Source organism: Tachysurus vachellii, chromosome 1 (assembly GCF_030014155.1).
Source record: "Tachysurus vachellii isolate PV-2020 chromosome 1, HZAU_Pvac_v1, whole genome shotgun sequence".
Lineage (NCBI taxonomy): Eukaryota > Metazoa > Chordata > Actinopteri > Siluriformes > Bagridae > Tachysurus > Tachysurus vachellii.
In genome coordinates this window covers 2,399,918-2,425,134 of record NC_083460.1, presented here as the reverse complement: position 1 = coordinate 2,425,134, position 25,217 = coordinate 2,399,918, and the positions used below count along the sequence as shown (strand labels likewise).

The following is a 25,217-nucleotide window of genomic DNA, read 5'->3' as shown; positions in this document are numbered from 1 at the left end:
TATTTGTTTCGTTTTGTTATTATTTTTAAAATGACGATCCCTCTTTGGTACTGATGTTCAAACATAAGCTACATAACTAGCAAGCTACTGAACGCTCGGTCCGGGCAGCTAGTGTAAACTTTAAAGCAGATGGATTTGGGGAAATTTCAGACAGAAATTCTATTATTTCTAGCATAAAGCTGTATTCGAGCTGCACATACAGTACAATTTAAAAAAAAAATAAAACAGAAAGACTCGCCGTAGGTTTAATAGCAGATTGAAGTTCATATTTATTTCTCTCAGAAAGACCCTCGTGACAACCAGCATTCTTCGTTTTTTCCTCAAACATTACTATACAGATAAGAGAACACTCAGTGCAATAAGACAAAGGACGTAGTCTTTCTACCGGTCACAGTGCACATTTTACATACAAAGAGATTGTACATTGTTACAGCGTTCCTTAACCAGCACCCTCAGGGAACTCCGGAGTAAATGTTACAGTAAATGATCATGTAATAAATGAGCTGCATACATCGTAGACACACAGAATTAAATAAAAAACATACCATAGTATGGCCACAGAGTCATAAACCTTTATTACCTCAAGGAAATACAGCCATGAACGACTCCAAACATTTCTCTAGGTGTAACACTGCTGAGGGATCGATCTTCTGTGAAAAATCTGACATGGCCAACATAATTTCTCAGTCTGTTACTGAATTCAGCAACATATTTATTTCGATCACCTCATATATAGTGTGATAAATAATAACACCAGGCTATACCAGGCTATTACACCAGGATATACACAAGCTTCTTAAGATCACTAAAGTGACCATGAGCCTGCGATTACATGTGTAAAATAAAATTTTTTCTTAGAAGCGTGAACACAGTTTTTATTTCCACCAATGTGAACTGTCCATTAGCTGTAAGCTAGGCTGCACTGTTTGATACCTTTCGGTCCTTTTGATTGTACAGCTATTACCTTTATCTACTTGAAGAATAAACGGGGATCTGTTTCACTTAAAGGGGTGGGCAAATCAGGAGCCTGACACAAGCAAAAAAACAACACTAGTGCAAAGTAGTCATATAATAATACTCTTGCTAGCACAATGCATAGCCACTTTGTTTCTGAACATATCGAAGGGAAATTATGGACATTGGCGACTCGGTGACCTTTGCGTCATCCATCCTAACACAGTGTGCTACATCAAAAATCAGACTACATCAGTAGAGGACGGGTACTATGGTTACGCATTCGTCCCCTTTGTGGCAATTCATGCATTTAACTAAATAACTAGCTCTCTATACCTTATACATTGTTAGCTGCCACTTGTCAATTAAATTACCAGGCAACCAAAAGAAAGGACTGGGCAGGAATTTAATTGATTAATTTATTGATTGAGCATTCAGTTTTGAATTGGGCCAGCTAATGAACCCTTCATTTGTCCACCCCTGATTACAAACTCTCAGAACCATGAATACTTTGGAGATGAATAACCACTTAAACTAATCTGAATGGTTGAGGTAGACGGAGGGTGACAAGTATCCAACCAAATGATGCAGAAGATTATGGGAGTGCATTTCTTTCCCTCTGTTATTCCCAATTACTGAGTGATGTAGCTACAGTTGCTACGTCCTTTAAGGCTCAAGCTGAGAGCCATTGAGAGTCATTGGTTTCAAATGCCCAGACAGGGCTGATTGTGTCCATCACAAATCCATCACATCACACTTAATAATACAGTAAGCGTGATCATGCTAATAAATCACTTCCTTCTAAAAAAACTCCTTGAACAAGCACAAAACATTTTAAATAGTGTTTAAAGAATACTTTAAGATTACAGATTGTCATAAATCTCTGGGCAAACACAGGCCCAAAGTAACAGCTACAACACCTTCTGCCATTTACAAACAGAAAAATCATCCAATGAAAATAGGGTCCCTAGGGTCAAAGGGATCCTAGTCTACATCCCAGTCTTATCTTCCATTAGCCTTTCATAAACTCGCACTGGTTGCCCTTGTGCTGTGCCACGTTTGTACATTGAATTCAATCATGCTTACCCAGCATACAAAACCTTCGATTTTGACTTGCATTCTAAATCCAAAGCTCGCATAAAAACATAAATAATAAATAAAAATCTCATCAACTTTTAAATAAAACTGATAGCCATTAATTGCACATTTCTATCAAATCCATAGTGTGGCAAGGCAGCGAAAAGGAAGCTAGCCCTACTCCGATTTCACATCCACTGTGAAAATACACTTTTCTATTTTTATATGGCAATATACCACATACATTTTGAGAGGTCTGAACTATAAAGGCCTGTGAAAGTTAATGGTTGCATTTTTTAGTTTGCGTTACAGTGTAAAAAAAAAAAAAAAGGCAAAAAGTAAAAAAGAACAAACTGTTTTGTGCTAACTTTACATAATCTTTGCAAAGATATTCCATTTTATTTAGAAAATATCTGTTAATGCTAGGTTCCATTTACAAGGAATCACAATACAAAAATATTAGATAAAGGATAATACAAAAACCTGACGATCGGCACGCTCAGAAATATTGCTAGGTTAATCCCATTGCCTGTATTTTAGCAGAAACAGTGAAGGGGATGAATGGGTGCTCCCCTTGTCCTGGTGACCGTGGGGGGAGCAAAGCTAAATCCTGAAGTGCTAAGCGACCAATCAGATTGCAGTGTCCCAAAAGACGGTAGTCTGAGTAGAATAAGGGGGTGGGCCGTATTTCTTTTGCCCGTTGGCTTTCTTGCAGCTGGGCATGCTTTCCATCTGGCTCCGTTCAGCAGGCTGCTGACGGGACCGGATCTCACGGCACAAACGCTGTTTCCTTTCAATTGTCTCCATCATGGTGCTGTCGCCACATAGCCAGGGGAAGGGCGGCATCTGCAAGTTTTGACAAAGAATGAATACAATCTTTCATATCAGTGTGATTTTATGGCAGGAGTCTTCGAATTTCATGCTACTCAAACACTTTAACGGTACCTCTTGGGCCTCAGAAGGTCGTCTCTGTGGTGTCCCTAATGGAGAAGGTGCAATTGGTGCATACAGGAACTGGGCTACCTTTGGGACCATCTTTAAATCTGCAAAAACAAATGGAATTCCGTTATAATAATTTAGATTAGTCAAGTAAACTACACAGTTTTATCATGAAAAAGTGCCCCAGAACATAATTTTTGTGAAGTTTGTCAAATTCTTCCAATTTGTCATGTACTATGGGCTGATTTTCTTATCCCTTAAGAGCTAGTGGTGCTGATTATTTCAATCACGTAGAAGCCACACCATAAGGCAATGGTTTATGTAACTGGTTCTGTATTAGCCAACACTGATGCAAGAAACCTGATGATCCGCATCAGATGGCTCCTAAAGTTCCTAGGTTTACCTGTGGTTCCTATTCAGGTGAAATGAAAACCTATTCCTAGATTGACACCCCCCAGCTTCATTAGTTCTTCCACAGAAGAATACATGCCTCTCAGATAATACTATGCATTACTATGATTTGTGGTATAGGCTATGCTTGGAACACTTGATGTATGGGATGCCAGGCCATCACAGAGAACCTGGCAGAAACTCATTTGTATGCTTGCTCATATTTACGACCAATTTACAGTGGCCAGTTGACCTATTGGCATGTTTTAGGGGGGGTTGAAGGTAATTGGTAAGAATGAGGGGAGAACATGCAAAGCTCCTCACAGACAGTAAATTGAGCTCAGCCTACCTGTGGTAGTGCCATGCCACCCAGCAGTCACACCAGCCCTTTTTCAAATTAGGGGATTCTTGTGATTAGGGGTTTCTTCATATGATGCTTTTCATATGTTTGTGAGATTAACCACATGCCTAGTACCCTGATGCTATATTTTACAAAGATAGCCAAAGCTAAAAATTATCCAGGCGACCAATTATCTTCAGAACCTGTAGGGTACATGTAGGTAAATGGACCCCTCAGATGCAGGACTCTACTCACCAGAATTCCCCATCATTGTGGTAGGACTAACAGGTGATCGTCTGCTCCGGCTGGACAAACCGGATGGAGGTCCAGACCTTGCATCCCAGTCATGTGCTTTAGGGGATTCTGTACCATAGCTGCTCTTGTCCTTACTCTTGTGATGGGGTTCTGTCAAGTGTATTCCTTTATCTTTGTAGTCTCTCTTATTTACAACATCTGTCCCATTACTCACCCATTCCTTAGAGTCCCATCCAGAATCTGCTATGTTGCTGTTACCCTGAAGAATATCCACACTGTTCTTTCTTCCTTCTTTGCTGTTGCGCCGAGCCTCCGGACCAGTTCTTCCCTGATCCTTACTACTGTGCCTGATTACCAAGTCTTGCCCATAACCACTTCTGTCTCTGCTATCATGTCGTTCAAGACCATTCCTCAAAAGGTCTCTGCTGTCTTGTCGGAGCATGTGCTCCAAGCCATTGCAGATCCTGTCCCTGCTGTCATGTCTAGGTATAGGTTCGATATTGTTACTGATCCATTCTTTGCTGTCATGCCTCACTATGGGCTCACTGGTGCTGCACCCCCGGTCTTTGCTGCCCTGTTTTGGAAGTAGCTCTGGACCACTACAGAACTTGTCTTTACTGTTTCGCCTCACTATTGGCTCAACATTGGTGTTCTTGTCCTTGCTATTTCGCCTAACTATTGGCTCTACATTGCTGCCCTTGTCCTTGCTGTTGCGCCTGGACCCTGCCTCCACATTGCTGCCCTTGTCTTTGCTGTTGCGCATTGAAACTAGCTCCACATTGCTGCCCCTGTCCTTGCTGTTGCGCCTCGGTACTGGCTCCACATTGCTGCCCCTGTCCTTGCTATCACGTCTCACTATTGGTTCTGAATTGCTGCCAGTTCTGTCTTTGCTGTCACGTCTCTGTAAGGCCTCAATGCCACCAGGCTCTCGATCTTTGCTTTCACGTCGATGCGAGGATTTCCCGCTGCGGTCCTTGTCCCTTTTGGACTCCTTGTTGTGATGGCTCCTCTCCTTATGCTCCCTTTTGGATTCGGAACCATGGCCCTTCCCTTTGGCTTCACCTTTTGGAGAACAACAACATCAGATTACAGACCTTCATTTGTCTAACGATAAATTCCTTTAAAGCAGAGGCCTTAAATCTGGTCTTGAGTGCCACAAAGATTTGCTAGAATTGTTTCTGTAAGGTTTCCCTTGACCGGTAATAATCTAGAGGTTACTTATCGAAGACTATAAATCGACCATAGGTTACAAAAAAACGACTAGAATCATTAGAATATATTGTGGGCAGGAACTAACAACACAGATAACTGCAGGAAGAGGTAATGTTGGTCAGACATCCTCCGGACACATAAAAAGTGCATAACTCTAGGTTAGACAGTTTAGCTATTTTGTCATTTGTTGTTGTTTGTTTGTTTTATTCATTTACACAAGATTGCTTATGAATAGCATTTGACCACTTGGTGTCACTTTGCTCCTAAAGATGATTTGAGCTTATTTTGCCATTTAAGTTTGCTTTGCAGTTCATATCGTTGACGTCTTTAGTGTTTTTTTTTCTGTTTAACAGCTGCCATGCTTACATGTCAAGAAATTTGGAATAATTCATGCTATGACTATATTACATCTCTGTATTACAACAAATCTTGTTAAAGAAATATTTAACAATTGTTATTACAACATAATATGAAACAAAGAGTGTCTCAGGTTATAGAAATGTTCCTCAAATGAGCTTTTAATTGCTGATAAATGTCTGTCATTATTCTTTGCACTCTCTCAGGGCTTCTTAGTACAGTTTAATTTGCACATTATTGATTGGTGGCCTGATAAATGAGTCACCGATGTTTTTCACCTACAACCAAGACCGATGATGTTCTGATCAAACACGCTCCCTAATAGAGTCCAAATGCAAACCGACGTTAATCCATATGAAAATGACAACAGAGTCAAATCAGGTGACCACATGCCACAAGGCAGGACAACAGAACATAATAAATCTGCATTATATACGAATATTTGCTTTAAGGCAGCACAAGGAAATTAAGCTTACATGATGATGAACAGCCGGGAACAAAAAATCAGGCCATGGACATAATTAACACTGGACTAATTGCATGAGCTGAAAGCACTATGAAAAAAAGCAGTACTTTTTTTTTTAGCTTAGTGAGTGCATGTCTGTGCAGGTAGTGCATCACTACACTATCCCAATCAGAGCTTGTTTTCTCCTCAGAGAACTTCATATGTTTGCTGAAACCTAGTGCCTGTGACCTGCATCAGGATTGGTCTGCTGTTCCTTAGAGAGTGACTCAGTAGGGAGTTCCTTTCCTCTGTTACCATGAGGAGCAAAAGCTTGCCAACAAGAGCTGCACTGCATGCACGTGACTTTATCCAGACACACACACACACACATCAGTGCTGCATCTGTACAAATTCACCAATGCTCATGCAGATCAATCGGGACAATTTAAAATGATTTTTTTTTTTGTGCTTTTAATGCTTTCAGTGAGGTCAGTGCTCTAGAGAGAAACTCTACCAGAAGCGACAGCTTGCAGTTTGTCACTTTTCCCTGAACCTGAATTCCATTTTCAGGGTTGTATTAAAATACCTGCAGTGTATAATAAAATTTAAAAGTTCAAGTCTCACCCTTGATTTCACCATTTGTTGGACCGTCTAAATTCTTCCCTTCAAAATGTTTTTTAACAAAAAAAAAATCACAACAAACAGGAAAAAAAAGAATTTGATGTCAAATATCCTAGAGCATGTTGTGCACAAAGCAACAGTTAAAAAAAAACAACAACTAAAAAAACAAGGACACAAGGTTTCTGATGCCCCTTTTCCACCGAGGCAGTTTGAGTGCTGGTTCGGAGCCTAATTTAGAACCAGTTCTTTCTTTTTCGACAGCCAAAGCACCGGCTCTGAACCAGGAAAAGTGGTTCTTAAGTAGCACCAAAACATTGCTGGTCTAGACTTAAGAACCGCTTGTGGGCGGGGCTGTGGGCGGGGCTGTGGGCGGGGCTACTGTTAGCGCATTTGATAATATACCTTAAGTATACTAATGTTTAATACACTTTAACTTTACCGCGATATGATACATTATCAGCACACATGATAGTAAGTAGCTACATGCTAAGGCTAACTTTATTTTGTGTTAATGATAAAATAATGTTAAGTACTTTCTCGATTACAACCTCCGTTTATACAGATTACATGGAGCTGAACGTACACGTTGGATTCGTCACGTTTGGATGTTAATGTAGGTTCACAAAGCCATGAGCATTAACAGTAAAGCAACATCCGCCATTGTTGATGTGTTTGCGTTTGCCGCTGCTGCGCTAACATTGCTGTGTAACATGACACGTATACGGTGACGTCAGACTCGGCTCTGTGATGCTCTCTAGCCGGTGGAAAGGCAAACCGGTTCTTAGAAGGTTCGCCAGTGGAACCAAATTTGAACCAGCACCGGTGCTAGCTCTGAACCAGCACCCAGTTCTTTTTTGGTGGAAAAGGGGCAAGAGTCATGCTACTTAACCACCTTATTTTTACCAAACATGGAGCCAGCAGTCACATCTATATAAAGTTGTGCAAAGAAAAATGATCCCCTAATATGCATCCTTCATGTCCCACATCCTTTTCGATTTCATTCATTTCTGGTTTAACAGAACAGCAAGGTTTGAGGTGTCTGCTGTAATGTTGTACCGAAGAGTCAAACATCCTAAAAGCTACTACTAAATCGTCCATGTTGCTGCATATATTTTACTGTGGCTGTACACAAACGGCCATGTAAAACACCACCATGCTCTCTGTCAAGCTCAATGCAAATCCGTCTGATACACATGGAAGATTCCTTCAGCATTGTGGATCTCAGGTTTTAAACACTGTTCATATATGTAGGCATAATATGCTGCCGTAGCTTAATGCTTCCAGAACAGGCCACAGAGTTATACAAACTGCTCCAGCTTTTAATCTCCACGGATTAAATCATATGATCTGCACTAGCCTATTCGCAGCTCCTGGATTAAAGCAGCTCAAAGAGCAAGCAGGCCAAATAAATAACCCGAACACTGACAGGAAAATGGATGTCTTCATCTGCACTGTACAACTTGGTGTTTTCTCTCCTCTGACTCGCCCGAGTTAACCCGGTTTAACCCAGACCTGCTGATGATGTATGATACGATGAGTTGAAAACAGCAGAATGTGCTACTCAACTGTTTCAACACAAATCAGTACCTAGCATAAGTATTCACCTCCAACCCTTTTAAGCCTTTCTGCTTTTTTTTTTTTTTTTTTTACACAATCTGGAAAAGAAATGCTGAAAAGATACAAACCATGGGCAAGTTAGAAAGTTTGGTAACATTACTGAAATAAATTTTTGTTGCCCTTTAATGCTAGTTGTAGTTGATAGTTTATGTTGGCACGTGACCGCTTGACCGTTTACACTTTAAAAAATTTGTTTTAGCACTTTATTATCTGGTAACGGAAGGCTTTGGCTGAGACATATGACATTTTATTTATCTTGCGAGCTCTATATTCTCCCTCCAACTGCACTGATTGGTTAACACAAAACTCAATTCCTTTGATCCGGCCATTGATCCAGCCATTCATTCAGTGTGTAAACAGCGTTGAGGCCTAATTAATCATTTATCTCATTGACTGCTCTATTAAGTCTCTATTGATTAACCCATCGATCGACAGGCATTAGTGAAACTCACTCTCAGAGGGTTCTTTGCTCTTCCGGCCGCTAGAGCTCTTCTTCAGCATATTCCTGCCACTTGTGAACAAGTTGGTGAGTTCATCCAGAGGGCTGGTGGGAGTCCGTGAACGTCCTGCCGCAACGTTCTGCGTCGAGCTGTGGTGTCGTGGCAATGCAGCTCCGCTAAAGGACCCTTCAAAAGTTGGGGCCCTCATGAGGCTGAGTGGCGTGAGGCAGCGGCCCATGCTGACCGGAGATGGGCATGCCGAGTGGCTCCGCTGGGCCCCTGCAGAGTTTGAGGAGCCCCTGTAGAGAGCGCATGGCAACGGTGGTGCCGAAGAGCGACCTGAGACTGTGATAGTGGGTGTGGCTGTGAGTTCCCTCTCAGCCCGTCTGAGGTGAGAGGATGAGGCAGAACTAAGGGGCTCCATTGAGGATGAGGAGGACGAGGGAGACTTTGAGTAGGCTGCGTTCTCTAACATGGCCAGCTTGGTCACGTCCACTGGTGTGAGTGGGGATTCGTCGGAATTAGGCGAACACTGCGCAGGCACTGGTGGGAAGACCAGCAAAGGTGGACGGTGTGTTAGTAGGTTGGGGAACGGGGCAGGGATGTCACAATGGGATGCACTACGAGGAGTTTGGGTGTAGTTCATGGCAGCATGGATATCCATATCAGATGGACATGGTGTGATGCACTGAGAGCGGTACCCCATAAGATCCCAGCGCGAATCAAAGTCATCAAAAGTGGGGTACTTCATCTCCTCGTAGACTGCCTCACCCGGTTCCTCAGGCTCGGCGCGAGAGGACGTATCTCGCACTGTGTTCCCTGACATCTCGATATAAACGGGTTCCTCTGACTCTGAGTCCTGCTTTGGGCTCTGAGGTTGTAGAGGAGAAACAGGGGAAATGGGAGAAGGAGCCATTGGGGGAGAGTCTTTCGGGTTCAGGATGTAGGACTCATCAAACGAAGTGCTCAGCTGTGTGTTGGGATTCCTCTTGGGCTTTGGAGGTGGAACTCGTCTACACTCCTCGCTGCAGCCCTGAGTCACTGGATGAATGGGGAGAAAAAAACAAGGAGCAAATATTAGCATAAGCATTTTAGCATCAGCAGTAAAGTCACCTTTAGCACCTGTTTTGGAATCTAAAATAAGTGCCGAAATAGTTGGTTACATGATTTGCATTTGGTGCATAAGGTTCCCTAGAAAGAGTAAAAGGATATAATGCTATAATGTAAGTGATAACTTAAAAAGACAACAACGAATCATTGGCTGTTAGAATCGATGTTAAGAATCATGTTCGCTTTTATCAGAAATTCAGCTCATTGAAATAAGGTGTAATTTATAAGTTGAACAGTTTTCCTATTTTTCTATAAAGAGCGCTTTAAGAATTATACACTAACAAAAGAAATCGGTCTGATTTCTTTCGACATTTCTGTATTCACTCGTTTGTGTTTAAACACGTTCGACCGATCAGCTAGCCGTTTGTAAATGTTACCTGATTTAGTTAACTAACACTCATTTTCATATCTGTTCCTGTGCACCATGTGACCCGTCGCTCGTTCTCCACCATCGTGCTCTTCTGAAGTTAAATCAGGAAAAGTGCAGCGATATCCCTGATTTGCTGCATTGATTACCAGCTTGATAAACTATTCTCTCTTATCTTTGGAGAAAAAGAAAAGAGGTTGAGGGCGCAGATAAAACTGAGAAGGGGGTGAAACTGCACTGCAACCAGATTAAAGTCATTTTTCAAGCCCCTTCACAAGCCTGTGCTCTAATAAACATCACTATAGATGTGTTAATGATGTGTAAAGGGGGGAAGTGCTGGGGGGGGTCTGGGTTTCTCTATTTCTGTATTTCTGCATTTCTGCATTTTGGTAGGCCAGTTTAGCCCCGCCCCCTTTCCCAGATCTCTTCTAAATCTAGGTCAATCTCTCATTCTGAATGAATTCCGCCTGACCTCATCACTCCTCCCCTTTCCGTATATCCCACCTTCTTTTCCTCTTTCTCGCAACACACAACTATCAACAACACACATCCTATCGTTGTCAATTCCCTATTGGATTAGGCCACACCAAGCTCAATCCCAATTGGTCGCTGTCTCTCCCTGACATCCTGTCAGCTTGTTGATGATTCGCTGAAGCTGATGTCTGATGTTGGGATTGGTTTAGCACCGAGAGGGGGGTTCTCTGTTTCTGTGGGTCGGTTGCCGTGGCATTGAGGAAGATCTGCATGCATGCTGTGCTCCCTACAGTAACACACGCCTCACTACGCTACACTTAAATCCTGCATGCTGACATCAAAAATTTTTGCCTGATTCTTATCTGATTACTGTGACTAAACCACGCATGAAGATCTTTTTTTTGTGCACACGAATGTTACTTTAATCACATTGAAAATGCACTACACCATCGATATTACACATAAAAACTAATTGTTTTTTTCCCCCTTTTCTGGTTTTCTGGATTTTCCTCTCCAAAAATAACATCTATAACCCAATAGCATGCTCTGAAATCCAATATCTCGCTCGGCACAGGCTCGTAACCTGATTAGTGAAGGTCTGCTGTAAAAATATCGCACCAGTATTAAAAACAGACCCGTGCAGAAGTGTGTAATTACCAAACAAAGAGAAAACGAACAACTAAAACAATCTTTTATTCAGAGACGAGGCTGTATATCAAACCGGACGACACAAGACGACGCACACGAACACAATTCACACCTGAGACATAGGTTCCTTCGTTCACTGCCAGACATTTGATACGAGATCTCTAAGCAGGTTCGGGGTTATGATCGCGTCCAGGTCGATCGATGACTTCTTTCTTCTTATTAATGTCGATGCCGTAATAATAGTTACGGCTCGAGTCTTTAGTACCGTAGTGTGCAGTAGTGTTAATTAGATGGACGTTGGGGAGGTGGTAAAATTTATAGCAGTGCAATTTTATTTGTAGGAAAAAATGATTGAGGAAATTCTCTTATGATCTTTGTGTATAAGCAACTTTTTTTAGTTTAAGTTTCTGGTTTAAAAAAATAACTGTTTGAAAAAACATGCGGGGGCACGGTGGCTTAGTGTTTAGCACATTCGTCTCACAACTCCAGGGTTGGGGGTTCGATTCCCACCTCCACCTTGTGTGTGTGGAGTTTGCATGTTCTCCCCGTGCCTCGGGGGTTTCCTCCGGGTACTCCGGTTTCCTCCCCCGGTCCAAAGACATGCATGGTAGGTTGATTGGCATCTCTGGAAAATTGTCCGTAGTGTGTGATTGCGTGAGTGAATGAGAGTGTGTGTGTGTGTGCCCTGCGATGGGTTGGCATTCCATCCAGGGTGTATCCTGCCTTGATAAGTTCGGATAAGCGGTAGAAAATGAGTGAGTGAGAGAGAGAACTCAACACAAAGGAACTCTAATATAAATAAAATTTAAAAAAATGAACAGATAAATAAATAAAAAAAAGTAAATAAGAAATGTACCTAAATGAACTATGTAAATGAAAAAACTATAAATTATGTATGTATGTAAGTAAATCACATAAATACATAGATAGATAAATAAATAAATAAATAAATAAATAAATAAATGCAAATGACAAATCGATAGAGTTCAAAGAGTAGATTAATGTATAACTAAATAAAAGTTATACATAAATAATTAAAGAAATAAATACAACTAAGTATATGTAAGCATGTGAGTAATAAGAAGAAAATTATACAAACTAATATTAAGAAGTAGATGAATGAATGAATGAATGAATGAATAAATGAATGAATGAAAAAAGAAATATATTTTAAAAAATATAATTGAAGTATAATTATGTGAATAAAGTACAAAAAAAGTCAAACAACGAAAAGTGTCATGAATTAACACGCAATCTCTTCATTTGTCCGTGTTGGTTCCACAATCTTCACTGTTTCTGGTCTGATGCTCTGGACTGTAAACTTACCATCCCACTTGTGCGAGTGTCCTCCCTTGCAGGTGGTGGCGCTGTGGTCCACGGCTTCAGAGGAGGTGCTGAGTTTGGTGTTGGGGTCACGGCGCGGTTTGGGTGGAGGTTGTTTACGTGAGTTCGGGCTGCCTTCGTCATCCTCAACTCCTCCTACAGAGTTAAGAGACTGAGAGCGAACGGAAAACTGCTGCTGCTCCGACATGGTTGTAGATCCCATGCGCAGGTGTTTGCCCTCTACGGCCACCTCCTCACTTGTCCTACAGAGAGAGAGAGAGAGAGAGAGAGAGAGAAAGACAAAGACAGACAGACAGTGGAAGAGAGAGAAAGATGGAGATAGACAGGCAGAGTGAGAGTGAGACAGAAAGAGAGAGAGTGAGATTTCTGATATGGTGCTGATACATGATCACCTTCATCCTCATCGTCACATGACCGAGATCATCCCTACATTTGTTTAAAGGTGCCATCTGTAATAAGTAAGATTGTTTATAGAACAAAACAACCTCGGAAAATTTGTGATTTCCAATCTTTCCATACAAGAAGTTCACAAACAGACAAGAATTTCCGACTTCAAAAGAAATTTTGAAGCAGAAGCAAACGTGTGTTTTTTACATCCTGCGTTTGTTTTTTTTTTGTTGTTTTTTTTTTAATTAGACTGAAATGTTGTAGTGTGAGTGAATGAGAGTGTGTGTGTGTGCCCTGTGATGGGTTGGCACTCTGTCCAGGGTGTATCCTGCCTTGATGCCCGATGACGCCTGAGATAGGCACAGGCTCCCCGTGACCCGAGGTAGTTCAGATAAGCGGTAGAAAATGAATGAGTGAGAGAGTGAGTGAAATGTTGTATACGTGAGTACTGTTCAAGGGCAATAAACCGTGCAGACGTTGTATTGCACTAACTGTCCGGTCTTATTGTGGTGAGGAAACAATGTGTAACAGCTGCGAAAAAAAGTTAGTGCAACACATTGGGAGAAAAGTGCTATGTAGTAATCTGCATACGTGAGCTCACCGGAGCCTGTGATTGGTGCAGAGAAGTGGGTTATGCCCCTCCCACCCAGGGTGATCACTTTACTGATCTCAGCAGAATCTGTACATTCCTTGTGTACACTGTGTGTGTGTATTTGTGTGTATGTGTGTGTGTGAGTTTGTGTGTGAGTGTGTGTGTTTGTGTATGTGTGTTTTTGTGTGTGTATGTGTGTGTGTTTGTGTTTATGTATGTGTGTGTGTTTGTGTATTTGTGTTTGTGTATGTGTGAGTGTGTGTGTGTTTGTGTATGTGTGTGTTTGTTTGTGTTTATGTATGTGTGAGTGTGTGTGTGCTTGTGTTTATGTATGTGTGTGTTTGTTTGTGTATGTGTGTGTTTATGTATTTGTGTTTGTGTATGTGTGTGTTTGTGTTTATGTATGTGTGTGTGTGTTTGTGTGTGTATGTGTTTGTGTGTGTGTGTTTGTGTGTATGTGTGTGTGTTTGTGTGTGTGTGTTTGTGTATGTGTATATGTTTGTGTGTTTGTGTATGTGTGAGTGTGTGTGCTTGTGTTTATGTATGTGTGTGTGTTTGTTTGTGTATGTGTGTGTTTGTGTGTGTTTCCTCAGCACCTCCGTTGCTAATTTATCCGGTTCTGGAATGTGAGTAAACGACTCAGTCAGAGGAATCGATGGCTCCGTAGCGCACAGAAGGACGCAGTGAAAAGCACAACACAGCAGGAGATGATTTGTGTAGCAGGATGACTTCGCTGATACGGAGGGGAATCTGTGGTCTTGCTCATGCACCACACTACACTGGGGTTTTCTCTTCAAAGCGCAATCAGAAAGCGACGTATGCTAACACACACACTCACATCTTGTATATGTGAAGTGGGACAAAATATGCAGGATGTCACAGTACAACACACATCAGGGTACAGATTCGGCGACGAGCGACATGGGGGGGGGGGGGGGTCACAACACTGTAGAGAATCTGCTCTTTCTCTGGAACCGATTATTTCCCTAAAACTCCAGATTCTCACTCAGAGTTATTTTTCTTATACTGCACCAATTTGTCCATTTTTGAATCATTTATGAACATCACACGTCTGCAACACAGCAAAGATTTCTGTTTTTTTTTTAGAGTCCGGCTCCGAGTTATTAGATTCTCACCAGAACGTTCCTTTGTTTTGTTGTTGTTGTTGTTGTTGTTGTTGTTTAGCAAGACACCAGAAAAAAAGGCAGAATCAGGTGGATGTTCATCAGTTCATGTCCTGCTCATGTAACCACAAGGAACTACAAGGCAGGTTTCCTTGTATGATCTGAGCGTGTGTCTGTACACACACACACACACACGTATACGCACACAGCTGGTGAACAGCAGGAGTTGGAAGGGAAGAGTTCATTGGTCAGGGGTTTAACTTTGCCTGGCAACAAGGTCCCTGTACAAACGCAGACACCAAATCTGCTACTGCTGCTCGGCACAACCGGTCCACACACAGACACACACACACACGCACGCACACACACGCACACACACGTGACAGACCAGGCCCTTAAGCTCTCATTAGGAGGAGGAGTGCGATGTTACAGCAGCTGTGTGCTCGGCTTGGCTCGGCTCGGCCTCCGAGCTGACAAACTTTCACTCTGTCAAGATTTCCGCCTCCTTAAGCCGTCACTTTACTAGCCGTTAATTTTCGCTAACCGCCTACTACCGTATTTCTATGAAAATGTTAACGATTTCAACCCGTATGCAGGGGTACAAATAAATTAAATCACGCATCATAATCCTGAAAGAAATATTTTACAAATTGTTTTCACGAATATTTTTCTCAGTGGTTAATTATTCGTATTTATTTTATACCACCTTCTTAAACCTGTGATTACTTCTACAGTCAGGGAAATTCACCGCGATTGTGAAGGTTTCTGTAAAGAGATTCAGTTTAATTTAACAAGAGAAGGAGTCTCCAGTGTCAAAAGCTGTTGGTGACGGTAACAAGCTGCATTGATTAATATTACCTGCATGAAAAGGAACACGAGGGAACGACTGGTTTATTGAGTAAGATGTAAACGAGCAAGCTGATGGGGAAAAAAAAGACGTTTTTAAGTTTTGTCTGATCAATCGTAAGATAATTAATACCTATATATATATATATATATATATATATATATATATATATATATATATATATATATATAAATAAGAAATATAACTGATCATAGAAGAAAGAAAGAAAGAAAGAAAGAAAGAAAGTAAGAGATAAATGTGAGAAGGCACTAGATGTGTTTCCTGGACCCCTGGGGGTCACCAGACCCCATTTTAAAAACCACTGATCCAGATAACCCAGGATGATTTGATTAGCGAACCCATTAAAGCACCACTACAGCAGCTTACCAGCGAGCAGCAGACTTCAAATATCATTACCGAGAAGTCACATGAGCTTCACGTGTTCACGTGCAGCGTGTTTTCATTTCCACACCATGTTTTTACCCGCATGATTTGTTTATATTTACTGTACACGCCTATTATGATTCATACAAATCCCATATGATTCATTTCGCATGTGATTCATTTGCACATTTCACATAAGAGGTTTGTTTTCATGTGTTTTTTTTTTCTCCACAGATTTTTCTCATACAATTCCTTTGGTTTTTTTTCACATGCATTGTTCTTTTTCATTTGATTAAGACATATGGTTCATAAATTCCCAGATGTTATTTCCCACATGATTCATTTCATTTCACATAAATAAATTCATCTGATTTCGCTCTTTGATACGATTCGTTTGTTTCAAACTCACCTTGTTTACTTTCGTGTGTATTTTTTTTCACAAATCTGACGTTCTTTTATGATTCTTTTTTTTTTCATGATTAGTTTATTTTTCGGCTGAATTTGTTATTTGTGATGTTTTCCCTGCACACGATTCATTTATATCCAATTGTTTGTTCACATGATTCAATCTACAACCTCGTCACATGTGATTCGCGTCATATTAATCATTTTGCACAATTTATTTGCGTATTTTCTCTCATCATTTCACATAAGATTTTCTCATATGATTCATCTATTTTCGCAACATTTTGTTTGTTCATTTTACATTATTCGTTAATTTTTATACTTTATTGTTGTTGTTTTTTTTTTTTCAAATGATTCACTAGTTTTCAAAGAGATTCATTTACTGCCACGTGTTTTTTTCACACGATTAATTTTTCTCAATTCATTTCACGTGTGATTTTCACATATCGTGTCACATTTGATGACTTCATGCCATACTGTGGCATCGTGGTCGATTTCACTTTCACCAACAAACATGTGGAATTGATCTGATTATATTTTCCATAAAGGAAACATTGAGGATCAGATACAAACCCTATCAGGATTGCAAGCAATTTTGGTACAGGTACGTGTGTGTGTGTGTGTGCGTGCGTGCGTGTGTGCGTGTGCGTGTGCGCGTGTGCGTGTGTGTGAGACAGCCCAGTGTTTTATTTATAACATGTCTACCCGTTTCTGCCGGCAGCTAAAGACCTCAGAGCAGGTGCAATGTAGATCACGGGACGTGTTATTACCGTATACAAGCCTCGGGTCAGGTTCTGCATCACACCTGACACTCAAATAACAATAACAAACTTTGTGGAGTTTACAAAGGAAATAAGATGACAAGGAATAACTATTCAAAACACAGGAGAGCGTTTGTGTGTGTGTGTGTGTGTGTGTGTGTGTGTGTGCGTGCGTGCGTGCGTGCGTGCGTGTGTGTGTGCGTGTGTGTTCTTCAGTATTTTCAGTTCTTCATCTGCATCAGTATTTTGGTGCACAGCTGTTCACTCCCAGAGACACAAGGAACCAATGAAACGACAGAACATGCACCAACTCCCGCCTCTCTTCAAAGGAAAGGAGCGAGCTCATTGGCTCATGGCTGCTCCAGCTGTCACCAGGCAGAACAACATCGCCTGCTAGCACGCTTTTCACACTTAAGTCCTTACTGACAGCTTTTCTCTCTCTCTCTCTCTCTCTCTCTCTCTCTCTCTCTCTCTCTCTCTCTCTCTTTCTGTCTATCTCTCCTCCTCCTCCTCCTCCTCCTTTCTATCGCTCTCTCTATACAAAATCTGGGTCGTCTCACTGACCCACTTATATGCTTCATAATAAAAATCTATTTTTTTGTTTTTTTCCTTTATCCACCGTGGATGAAATATTTACATCACAGCCAGCTGAGAAGAGCAACATTCGAATTAGGACAAAGAAATTTTGCCATATACAGTCACAGTCACTTGCATAAGTATTCACCCCCTTTTCCACAGTTGATTAATACCTTTTCAGATCTTTACCTATTAATAATTTATTTTTTCTTTAGAAAGCTTATTGGTCTTCATGCGCCTGCTTGTTTACGTTCTCTAGGAACAGGTGTGTTATGCATTATGGATGTCGACTAACAGCGTGTGACTTCTGACGGTTCCACGTCGATGGAGGTGAATAGTTTTTTTTTTGTTTTGTTTTTTTTTTTAATTTCCCCGTAATTCTAGGTTTGAGTGGGTACTGTAGAAATGTTCAAGGGGTGTGATTACTTATGCACAACCAGGCTGAAAAATACAAATGTACACAAATCTGCAGTCAAATCATTTTTCTTTTTTTTTGCATTATGCAAATTTTTTTTTTGGAAATATGAGACAAAGTGCTGTGAGAAACAGAAGGCCAGGCCACTTTTCCTGGAACTGACGTGCATGCAATTCGTGAATACATGCTTCTTTCCACAGCCAAGGACAAAAAGAGTCACAACAGAAATGAGTCCTAAATATGTCCACTGCTGAAATATTCATCACGCTCAGAGGACAGAGGTGAGAGGACAACCGCACCATCGCTACACCATTCCTTATTTTGTCGTCTGCTTGTTGCTAAAAGCTATAGCTTTACCACCGAACTGTTACAAATTGTTCACACTGGAGACTCCTTCTGAAAACGTTCGACCTTACGACCAATCAGATTTGAGCATTCCTCATGCTAAATGAATGACATGGATCTTCACACTGACCTTGAACCCACCCCAACCCCGTCTTGGGATCTCCATGGATATACTGTAACTTCACAACTTTCCCAGTTTCAGAGCGATGATGTTCACTGACCTTTTAGCGACCTCCTCCTGCTTTCTCTTCTTGTCGTTCTTCTCCGGCGCAATCCTGCTTTTCTCATTCCACACCAGGTCACGAGTCACTATTCCGCTGTACGCCCTCAGGCCGCTGTCTTCGACGTACTGGAAAAAACGCAGTGCTTCTTCCTCTCTGGAGCTCATCATGGTCAGGGGCATGCCAACTGCACTTCCTGGAACATACAGAACAACACATGGACAACACGGTTCTCCGGTTTATTGATCTGATGGTTCTTGTCTTATTGTAGCCTGTGTGTGATCAGTCACATGAGTAGTGTGATGTGGTAATTAGGGTTGCATCATTGCAGACATTAGAGGTTACATCACTGTCTCTGGGGCATTGTGGTAACACTCTGGTTGCATTTATATTGGCCACCAATTTCATTTAGATTTCACTGGCGTCCGAGCAGAAAACACTGAAATACACGTAATTTCATTATAGTACTTAAGGACACGGACGGCTGTAACAGCACTTTCTTTTGTTCGCTTGAGTTTTTGTTCAATAAAATGTTCAAATTTGCTTGCAAATTGTTGAAATATAACAATTTGTTCAACAGCAGAAGATAAGCCCATTGAAACCAGGTATGTGTGTATTTAAAATGGTTCAGTTTGGGTAATGAACTGAAACCACAGTCCCGCTTTAGGTCCCAAATGCAGGAGTAGCAACGTCTGAGACGGTGCAGACATGTCTGATGAGCTTAACTGGGAACTTATGTAAGGAAACACATACAGTTTTTTTCATTAGCTAGCTTTGAAGTTCGTTAGCGGTTTCTAGGCGAACGTATCAAAGTGCTTAAAGGTAACGTCCAAAGATTTTACAAACTATGTAGCTAGAAATATATATGAATCAGTATGGGCGAGCTAGCAAGCTAACGAATCTAGTGAAATTGACCAGACAGCTAAGATTAACTAATATTCAACCTTTATTTTGAGTTTGTAGAACCTCTTCTCAGGTTGGAGGTCACGTGACTGACGGAAAACCGACAGAACAAGAAATCTGACCGGAATCTTTGAAACCGTTCATCAAGAACCACAATACAAAAGCAGTCCGGAAGCACAGGAAAGGAAAAACCGTCCAACATGAGAGTCAACACAGATCTGATACCTCAGAGACCTGGGTTCTTTCTCCGTCCTAGAAGTGACTCGCACTAACCCAGTTGTTTAGAAGTGTGCTATTTTAGCTGCTCCCTGTGCGTATTTGTTGCGTGAGCACGTTGGAATTCTGGGTCAGTGAGATTCTCACGCTGTCAGTTCTCACGCCTCGGTTTATCTCGTGGGCTCTGGAGTCGTTTCTCATGTGCAGGACAGATTCTCTTGCTTCTGTTACCTGATAAAGCTGACTTTACACTGCGATATTCAGCCTGGTGTTGCAGGAAAAATCACACGCTGTACAAGAATTCTTTGGTTGGGAGATCTTACGGTGTATAACGTGTCGTGTTGTGTATATTTCATGCTGTTACCATAGAAGACTATTATTATAGACTATTATATAGGGGAAGTCGTGGCCTAATGGTTAGAGAGTCTGACTCCTAACCCTAAGGTTGTGGGTTCGAGTCTCGGGCCAGAAATACCACGACTGAGGTGCCCTTGAGCAAGGAACCGAACCCCCCCAACTGCTCCGCGGGCGCCGCAGCATAAACGGCTGCCCACTGCTCCAGGTGTGTGTTCACGGTGTGTGTGTGTTCACTGCTGTGTGTGTGTGCACTTTGGATGGGTTAAATGCAGAGAACGAATTCTGAGTATGGGTCACCGTACTTAGCCGTATGTCACGTCACTATTAACGAATTTAGTTTCTGCTTGGGAGTTGCACGCTTGCACATTTGCCCTGCACTGCTAGGTTTGGGGGCTTGATTCCCAACGCTACTTGTCCATGGTGTCCCTCAAGTCATGTGCCCTGACCCCCCTTGTATAGACCCCTGCCTCCAAGTGACCTCGTGTAGGATAAACACTAAAGAATTTTAAACACTGCTTTGCTATGATGCTCATCTAAAATCCACCAATTGGAGAACAGCAAAATTACAGAACAGCTACAAATACGATAGCAGTAATGAGCGAAACATGTTAATGGAAGAAGAAATCTCTTTATTACCAGAAGCTCACGTTTCCTGAACACACAAGGTCACAGTCAGCTATAGAGTTCATTAATAAGCAGTTATATGAAGGACATAAGCACATATGAGTTTGCTGAGTACTTGATTTTACTGCAACCATGGCAACAATCTGCATGTTTAAGTTCACAGAGAAACCACACCAATGTTTGTTCCCTGACTGTGTTAATGTATGTCCCATAAAGGTAAAGTGGGCGGGGCTAATCTGGTATTAACCTTACGTTAACTCTCGCCAGGACAATTGTAACCTTTAATTGTTCTCATTTTTGAACCTCGTGTTTTGTAGCATGCTGAGGCATTAAACAGGCTGTCAATCAAACATACTCATTAGAATTTTAGGCCACACCCACTGCTACTTTATTTTGGTCAGTGGCAGTTCTGGGGTTTTCTTTTAATTCCTTCTTAATCTTGCGTTACAAACTGATGCAGTCTCAACAATTCAAGTGCACTTTCTGGTATTTAATTCTTAAGCATGTAGACAAGAATGCAAATGAAAAAAACAACAGTTTATATTGTATAGAAGGAACCTGGGAGCGCCGAATCTGCGACGTGCGCTGGATTGTTGATGTATGGCAGATCTGTGAGGTGTGCTGGATTTGTGACGTGTGCCAGATTTGTGACAATCTCTGGATGTGTGATGTGCACCAGATCTGTGACATGTGCCAGATCTGTAATGTGTGCCAGACCTGTGATGTGTGCCAGACCTGTGACATGTGCCAGATCTGTGACATGTGCCAGACCTGTGATGTGCACCAGATCTGTGACGTGTGCCGGATCTGTGACATGTGCCAGATCTGTGACATGTGCCAGATCTGTGATATGCACCAGATCTGTGATGTGCACCAGATCTGTGACGTGTGCTGGATCTGTGACGTGCCAGATCTGTGATGTGTGCCAGACCTGTGATGTGCACCAGATCTGTGACGTGTGCCAGATCTGTGACATGTGCCAGATCTGTAATGTGTGCCAGATCTGTGATGTGCACCAGATCTGTGACATGTGCCAGACCTGTGATGTGTGCCAGACCTGTGACATGTGCCGGATTTGCTACATACGTCAGATCTGTGATGTGCACCAGATCTGTAATGTGCACCAGATCTGTGATGTGCACCAGATCTGTGACATGCCGGATTTGCTTCATACGCCAGATCTGCGATGGAAACTGGATCTGTGATGTGCGTCGGATTTATGATGTGCACCGGATCTGTGATCCACGTGTTTGTGTTTTTGTTGACTCAAGCACTAAAATATGCCCTTGTAGCAGTGCGGAGATGCGATACGTCATTCACATCTGAGAAAAAGAGCGTCAGCTTGCCTTCATACTTTTATGTAGGTCAGGGTTTAAAAGCAGCCCGGAGACTTGCTTGTTTATGTGTGTGTGGGATGGGGGGTGACTGAATGTCTCCAGAAGGGTAGGAATATCAGAGAGGTTTTAACAAATGAAGGGGCAATTATGGCTAGGTGTCCTAAACATGATAGAAATATCTTGTCCTTGTGGGGTCCAAACAAGGACAACTTTACTTAGTGTTTTTAAACTTTTGTTGAAGAAACATGTACAATGTTTTATCTGTGGTTACAGAGTTAATGACTCGACTTAGCTGCATTAGTGTGTCAGTGCGTGTGTGTGTGTGTGTGTGTGTGAGAGAGAGAGGGAGAGAGAGAGAGAGGCTGGCAGAGATGGAGGAGGGGGTTAATGAGGGCAGCCAGATGGGAATTATGCTGCCAAAATCTGACACACAATTGCATGAGATTTCTTCATTTTCTAATCATCCTGATGTAAAACAGGTGTGTGATCCAAAGTCAAACCCTCCGACATGGTGCAGTGTTATGAGTCATACCAGATACCCGAGGCAGGTAGCTCTGTGTGTGTGTGTGTGTGTGTGTCTTTGTGCATCTGCAGCAGCATTTCTAAAATGATCCCCGTTTGACTTCACGCCCTGCAGATGTTCTCTCTCATTAATCCAGGCCGCTCGGCTCCCCGCGAAACTTCTGCCTCGTGTCTACATCCCGCTTTCGCTTCACTCCTTGCACGACAAGCGACTTTCTAAAACCGGAGAATGTCACCAGCACCAGCAGCGTGTAGCTAAGCAACAAGGAGCTGGATGGAGGATGATGCTGGTGATGAAGGTAACAAAAAAAGGATGCTCAAGATCCTAAATCTGACTGATGATGACGGTGATGTCGATATTGCTATAAATTGCATCACGATAAGAATCAACACCGTCATCAGCACTTCTCTAACACCCCGAACAACCTGCTTGTTTCATTCCTCTCTGATTAATCACTCACCACTCGCTCTTCTTCTGAAGGACGATAAAAACTTACGTTCTTTATTTTTAAGAGAGTTCAATTCAGATTACAATATCACTAATATTATAGTTTTTTTTTTCTTTTAGTTTAGTTTAAATGTAGTGCAAATCTTTACTCATCAAAAAAAAAAAAAAATCTCCAAATTTTCGGATTAATTTTTATGACTTAAAATGAAACGTCTTAAATTAACATTTCTAAATAAGTGAGAGTTGAAAGAAAAGTGCCTTATGCTTTGCTAAGTGGGATTAATTTAAAAAAAAAAAAAAAAAAAAAAAAAGGAGAATTAAAAATAATTAAAAAATATGAATCGTGCATTTTATTAAATCTCCTCGTGCTGTATTTATATATCTAAACCTATTTATAGAAATGATTCGTTTCATATATTACAAATTAAAAAAGATCGTTTTTTTAAATACATTTAAATGAAACATTAAAATAACTCACGTTATTAAAATGAATATATGATCGATATTATTTTAGATTTTTTTTAATGACGATTTTTGTTAGTTTAACTTTACAAAAATTTATATAATGTTAAAGAAAATTCCCGAATAAAAGAGCCTTTTTTTCGGACCCGTATATTAACAGAAAACAGGAATATTTAAGCAATTAAATATAAAAGACGTGAATGAATGACAATAAATAAAGCAACAGGCATCAACAAGCTACACATCCAGTAAGAGGATTATGAATGTAAACGTAGCTTGTATCTTAGAACCGATGCGAGTTGGTGAAGTTGTGTAATGCAGCATGTACAGCGATACTCACAGAGCAGCTGCGTCCCTGCAGGCCGTGCATCACACCTGTTCAGGTGAATCCCGTGCAGCAGCCGTGCAGCCTCGGACGAAGCCTGGGGAAATTCCTGAGAATCCGACTCCAGTCCCGAACGGCGCACACTGGCCATCGTCCAAGTCGCACAGCTCTCCTGATTTCCTTCAAGCTGCAGGATTGGCACGGTTTGGGCTCGAGGTTCTCCAGAACTCCTTAAACCTGCAAAACACTTAATCCAAGTCTGACAAATTGTCAGTACAGCAGGCTGAGCGGGAAATCGTCATGGTGACAAGGCGACGGCGTCTTCCAGCTCCTTCACCTGAGTCGAGTTTCAAAAATCAAAAGTCTACCAAGATGTATCCGAGAACGTGGAGCTCCAGATGATATCCTTATGCAAGCATCATCTCACCCTAGTGCTGCTTTGCTCCTGCGTGTGTGTGTGTGTATGTGTGTGTGTGTGTGTGTGTGTGAGAGAGAGAGAGAGTGAGCGTGTGTGAGTGAGAGCGGATGCCACGGCAGATTAACTCACTCACCAAAACACAAAAAAACACGCCTCCTCAACCCTCCTCTCTCTCTCTCTCTCTCTCTCTCTCTCTCTCTCTCTCTCTCTCTCTCTCTCTCTCTCTCTCTCTCTCTCTCTCGCTCTCTCTCTCTTTCTCGTCCACTCACTCAGTGTTTTTGCTCTCAGTACCACGGACAGCTACACAGCTGCTCAAGGGCTATAGTAAAGGGGCGGGGTCAAGTACATGTCATTCAAACTCAAGGGGGCGGGTCAGGATGGCCGCAATGACCGCCAGGGTGTGACCTGATTACCTCGTTTGGTTCAGCGCCCTCACCGTGGCAACGGGACGAGCCACTCCCAGGGTGTTCAGCCATAAAACGTGACAACAACAACAACACATACACACACACACACACACACACACACACACATGTTAATCTATTGACATAATTATTAATTTATTCATTGAGTTTTTAATTGAGCTACAGTTATTCATTAATAAATTAAAATATAAACAAATAACCTTTTAAAACTGACAGGTATTTCTGTCGGTGTGGGGACATTTGCCTGGTTCTTACTAAGATATACAGTAACAAAATGACCCCTACACACACACACACACACACACTTTTTTGTATTACTTCCCTTTTTATGACTTGATTAATAATTTAATAATCTTGTACATTTACATATGAAAACATTCTTTGTTACGTATCGACAACTCCAAGTTTAATTCCAATGTTTAAATGTTTAAAAACAACAGGAAGTGAAAAAGAAAGTAGGAAAACAGCAAATAGAAGTAAGCGAGAGAGTGTGTGAGATTTGTTTACGAGGCGAGAGTGGACAGGAGCCTGAG

The 25,217-nt window shown here is 41.6% G+C and overlaps 1 protein-coding gene across 2 annotated transcripts; it reads right to left on the bottom strand.

The window, feature by feature from the left end:
• Window positions 1-1,955: 1,955 nt before the first annotated feature.
• On the bottom strand, window positions 1,956-24,293 carry nyap2b (neuronal tyrosine-phosphorylated phosphoinositide-3-kinase adaptor 2b). 2 transcript variants are annotated; one of them, XM_060867566.1, is made up of 7 exons: window positions 23,857-24,293; window positions 18,648-18,843; window positions 12,573-12,832; window positions 8,660-9,688; window positions 3,956-5,017; window positions 2,977-3,074; window positions 1,956-2,877 (listed from the first exon to the last, which is right to left on the bottom strand). In XM_060867566.1, exons 2-7 carry the CDS (start codon window positions 18,827-18,829, stop codon window positions 2,662-2,664), a joined length of 2,847 nt encoding a protein of 948 aa, XP_060723549.1. In that variant the 5' UTR covers window positions 18,830-18,843; window positions 23,857-24,293; the 3' UTR covers window positions 1,956-2,661. The 2 variants fall into 2 exon arrangements, with proteins under 2 accessions (XP_060723549.1, XP_060723558.1); XM_060867575.1 differs by lacking the exon at window positions 23,857-24,293 and having other exon boundaries at window positions 18,648-18,987.
• Between the last annotated feature and the right edge of the window lie 924 nt (window positions 24,294-25,217).

Excerpts from the sequence above, each read along its gene's own strand:
- nyap2b (XM_060867566.1), bottom strand. The coding sequence starts at position 18,829 with ATGCCCCTGACCATGATGAGCTCCAGAGAGGAAGAAGCACTGCGTTTT. Across the intron at positions 9,689-12,572 it reads ACACTCGCACAAGTGGGATG|TGACTCAGGGCTGCAGCGAG; the intron begins GTAAGTTTACAG and ends CCATTCATCCAG. Across the intron at positions 2,878-2,976 it reads GACCTTCTGAGGCCCAAGAG|ATGCCGCCCTTCCCCTGGCT; the intron begins GTACCGTTAAAG and ends CAAAACTTGCAG.